The sequence below is a fragment of the Octopus bimaculoides genome, chromosome 12 (genome assembly GCF_001194135.2).
Source record: "Octopus bimaculoides isolate UCB-OBI-ISO-001 chromosome 12, ASM119413v2, whole genome shotgun sequence".
NCBI classification, from domain to species: Eukaryota; Metazoa; Mollusca; class Cephalopoda; order Octopoda; family Octopodidae; genus Octopus; species Octopus bimaculoides.
In genome coordinates, this window is record NC_068992.1 from 40,844,256 (window position 1) to 40,849,237 (window position 4,982).

The 4,982-nt window shown below is 39.3% G+C and overlaps 1 protein-coding gene across 1 annotated transcript in view; it reads right to left on the minus strand.

Moving 5' to 3' along the window:
• The window catches only part of LOC106872637 (ADAMTS-like protein 2), a 236,153-nt gene that overhangs the window by 4,185 nt on the left and 226,986 nt on the right, over window positions 1-4,982 (minus strand). The window contains exons 3-4 of the mRNA XM_052972039.1: window positions 3,362-3,486; window positions 1,733-1,802 (exon numbers count right to left, since the gene is read on the minus strand). Of these exons, the coding sequence (XP_052827999.1) occupies window positions 1,733-1,802; window positions 3,362-3,486 (195 nt within the window). The remainder of the gene's footprint in view (window positions 1-1,732; window positions 1,803-3,361; window positions 3,487-4,982) is intronic.

Below are 4,982 nucleotides of genomic sequence, written 5' to 3' on the forward strand. Positions count from 1 at the left end.
ATATATATATATAATAATATATATATATATATGCATATATACATACGCATATGTACATACTTACATCTATACGTATATATATATCTATATCTATCTATCTATATATCTCTCTCTCTATATATATATTCATACGTGTACAAAAAAAGTACGAAGCACGAGTACATGGAACATGGACTATTCTTTCGAACAACGAAAGACACAAATGAAAAACAAAACAAACAACATAAAGAACGACCCTTCATCAGTTGTTGGCTGTTTTTCTACTCTCGTATTTCGAGCATTTCACAACAATATACGCTTTCAATAAAACAGTTGCTCCCGCAAAGCAAGTTAAATAAAATTTGGGATTTTGCGGAGGTTCAAAATTGGTAACATAAACATATGTATATATCACTGTTAACTGATAATGCAGTCTGTCCTAAGGCGGCGAGCTGGCAAAATTGTTAGAACCTCGGGTGGCATTTCGTCCACCTTTATGTTCTCAGTTCAAATTCCGCCGAGGTTGACTATGCCTTTTATCCTTTCAAGGTCGATGAAATGTGTACCAGCTATGAACTGGGGTCGATATAAGCGACTAGCCTTCCCCCAGACGTTCGGGCCAATAAATTCAGTCCTCCGTCTCTTGAACATAGGATCTCTGCAAACTTCTTTCCACGCGCTTATCTTTCCAGCAGGGGTTGGTCAACAGCAGTTCAAATAGAACATTAAAGGCATCGATTGCATAAGTCTCAGAGGCCTGAAAGGCACATGGGCTCTGGTCCTTCCTCCAAACTCAACTAGTAGAAAGAAATTAAATGAATGATCATGTCTATCACTGCCATGAGGAATCATGGCCTGTAACATGGAACATCAAACGCTTTTGTAACTACGAAGATCTCCATAGTCTACTAAATCTATAAAGTATATGGCCTATCATAGATATGAAGAGTTTGGTCTGTTGTAACTATGCAGGCACCTTCCCAGTCTCTCACAGCTATGAAGAATTGGTATATTGTAACTATGTAAACCCAGTCTGTCACAGCTATGAAGAAACATGGCTAATCTTAGATATAAAGAATTTGGTCTATCGCTATCTGCTACCACTATGGTAATCAGAATCTATTATAGACACGAAGGATCGTGTTCAGACAAAAACGTTTATTTTTTAAAGTACATTTTAGAGATATGCATATATTAATGAAATTCAACATGATGAAATATTATCGTATTTGTTGATTCATTGCCAAGGTAAGAACTCGGTGAGCTGAGACGGTGATCGGGTTTCAGTTTCCAGTAGAGACGGTTTTAACATGCGCTGTGATTGTTTAGCAACGTAAGGATCCTCCTATTTTCAAGTGTTAGTGTATAGTGTGAGTGAAAAACAAAACGAAAATAAAATAAATAGGGAGGGAGAGAGTGGAGGGGTAAGAGGAGAGAAAGACTGGGGAAAGGAAGAATTAAGAACCATTGAAATAAAGAGGGAGAGAGGGAGGAAGAAGTATGGCGGATGGGAAGAGAGAACAGGGAGTGAAAGCGAAAGTAGAGAGAACGGGTGAGGAAGGATTAAGAAGAACTAAACTGAAGAAGGAGGGGGAGTGGTTGGGAATGAGGAGAGGGGAAAGTGGCGAAGTATAAGGAAGAAGGAAGGGGAACGTCATATCTTTAAAACCATGTCTGTCAAAATATATTTGAAATCAAAATGTCAGTTTATCACATAAAGACGAACGCTGTAAGACATGAGGCTTCCACTTACGTTTTGGTTACAGACTTTGGTTTCTGTCTTTTTCCCTTTACATTTCGCATTCGCTGTCTCCGACGACTCCCTGCAGCATTAAAAGAAGAATGTTATCTAAAGATGAAATTAAATCTCACAGTGAAATAACTTTAACATTTAAGACATACTAAATCTAAACTCATAGATACGATATCTCATAGTTATGTCATATGTAGTGGTACCATTTCATGAGATTATACTTGGCGATAGAAAAATCTCTCTCTATCTCTCTCCTATCTATCTATCTATCTATCTAGCAGAAAAACATAATTTTCTCATGTTTCATATTTTACTTGCATTCAACAACTGTTTCATTAAGATAAACACCATCAAGTGAATTATTACATAATTTAAATGAAATTATCTTAAATCAAATATATTTTAAAACGGTGTTTACTCAAAACATCAAGTATGCTATATTATGTTAATCAGAAAACCGACCCCGAATGAATGAAAGACAAAGTCGACCTCGGTGCTATTTTAACTCTGAAGTCAAAGAAAAACCCTCAAAGAATTTTGTCCAACGCGTTAACGATTCTACCAATTTGATGCCTTCAATAATCCTCTTCCGCTAATGGGCACAACGCCTAAAATATGGTAGGATGGGTCTAGTCGATTACATCGACCCAGTGTTCAACTGATACTTATTTTATCGATCCCGAAAGAATGAAAAGCAGAGTCGACCGACATCAGAGGATTTTGAACTCTGAACATACAGACAAGCGAACTGCCGATAAGCATTTTGTCCAGCGCGCTAATGTGCTTCTACCAGCTCGCTGCATTAATAACAATAATAATCATTTCTAATAAAGGCACAAGGCCTGAAATTTATGTGGGGGGAGGGGGCACGTCGGTTACATCGATCCTAGGACCCAACTGGTACTTTATTTCATCAACCCTGAAAGGATGAATGTCGACCTTCGGCAGATTTTGAACTCAGGGCGTAAAGACGGACGAAATGGCGCTTAGCATTTTACCTGGCAAACTAACTTAAATAATAATAATCCTTTCTACTATAGGCACAAGGCCTGAAATTTTTGGGGAGGGGGCCAGTCGATTAGATCGACCCGAGTACACAACTAGTACTTAATTTATTGACCTCGAAAGGATGAAAGGCAAAGCCGACCTCGGCGGAATTTGAACTCAGAACGTAGCGACGGGCGAAATACCGCTAAGCATTTCACCCGGCGTGCTAACGATTCTGCCAGCTCGCCGCCTTAACTTAGATAATAATAATGAGAAATTATATTACATTTGCTGTCCTTTTTAAAAGCCTGGTACTCATTGTATCCTTATCTTTCCAGACTGCAAAGTTGTAGGACCTAAACAAACCAATACCGGATGTCAAGCGGTGGTAGGACGGACACACACATACACACACACAGACATACAAAACGGGCTTCTTTCAGTTTCCGTCTGTCAAATTCTCTCACAAGGTTTTTATCGGCTCGCAGCTATCATAGAAGACATTTGCCCTAGGTGGGGCCCAATGGGATTGAATCCGAAATCATGTGGTTGGGAAGCAAACTTCTTACAAAATTTTACCAAATTATTACATATATTTTTTTTATCGTCATCAATCAAAATACGAAATATGTAATAACTTACCCTACATATCTGTGTATGCAGGCACGGGTTCGATTCGCGAGTCCTCCATTGCATAACTGGCTACATTTCGACCACTTGGACCACATGGTCCATGCTCCTTCTACTTCACTCGTCGATCCTTCCAACTGTTGACAAAATTAAACAAATATATCTTCGTTAATTCATTAGGGGAGTGTATACAAACATACATACATACAGATAGATAGATAGATAGATAGATAGATAGATAGATAGATAAATAAATAGATAAATAAATAGATAGACAGATAGATAAATAGATAGATATAATCAATTCTAATAAGTATTCAATTAAAAAAACGAATAGTTTAATTAACGGACAACAGGAAGACGTTCACAAGTTATGTATTAGCTTGACGCTCCGTGAAAAGAGAGAGTTTGACGTTTCGAGCATAGCTCTTTGTCGGAAAGGAGAAAAGCAAAAGTCCAAGAAAGGAAAAGAAATCGCCAACAGCACGCGTGTGTGGTTACATTGCTAATATGAAAGAGGTTACATAAGTAAAAATGAAACCAGAGTCCACAAGACAGGTGTTAGATGAAGTGCGTATAAAGATATAGAACTAACGTAGCCTTATACAAGTAACTCAGAGTTTCATATTTGGGTGCCCCAGACAAAGGAGGAAACAAGGAGTGTTTAGATTGAGAAACCGTATAGTACCTGACAGGTAATCGTTGAAATTATTACAATAAATAAAGCATTTCGGTCATTGGATTGCGGCCATGCTGGGGCACCGTCTGGAAGGGTTTGAGTTGAATAAATCGATCCCGGCACTTATTTATCTTAAATCTGGTATTTATTTTATGGACTATTTCACCGAACGGCTAAGTTACAGGAACACAAACCAGCCAACACAGTTAAGAAACTGTAGGTGGCAAACCCAGACGCAAATGCACAGTTACGCACAAATACGACGGGCTTCTTCACAGTTTCCGCCTACCAAACCCACCCCAAAAAACATTGGTCAGCCCGAGGTGATAGTAGAAGACATTTGGCCAAGGTGTCACGCAGTGGGACTGAACCCGAAACGATGTGGTTGCAAAGTAAGTCATGCATGCACCCGCGTTCACCCTCGTGCGCCTGTCTACGCCAGGCCTGCTTTTGCTGGACTAAGAATTACCTTTTTTCCTAGGATGTTGAAACGGAAGGTATTACTGGTGACAACGTGTTATTGATTGCAGAAGCCTCTCACCTGCGGTATATTCATTTCGTCCCCTTTATGCTATGAAGATGTAAAGGCACAGGACTTTAAGACCGCAAAATCATGGTTTCAAATCCTAGCCAATATTTGATTATGAAAATATCTTTTGTCTTTTACTTGTTTCAGTTATTAGACTGCGGCCATGCTGGGGCACCGCCTTGAAGAATTTTTTAGTCGAAAGAATCGACTCCTGTACTTATTTTTGTTAAGCCTGGTCCTTAATCTATCGGACTCTTTTTGCTGAACCGTTAAGTTACGGATACATAAATACACCAACACCAGTTGTCAAGCGGTGGTGGGGGACAATCACTGGCACGAAGACACACACACACACACACATATATACGACGGGCTTCATTTAGTTTCCGTCTGGCAAATCCACTCGCAAAGTTTTGGTCGACCCG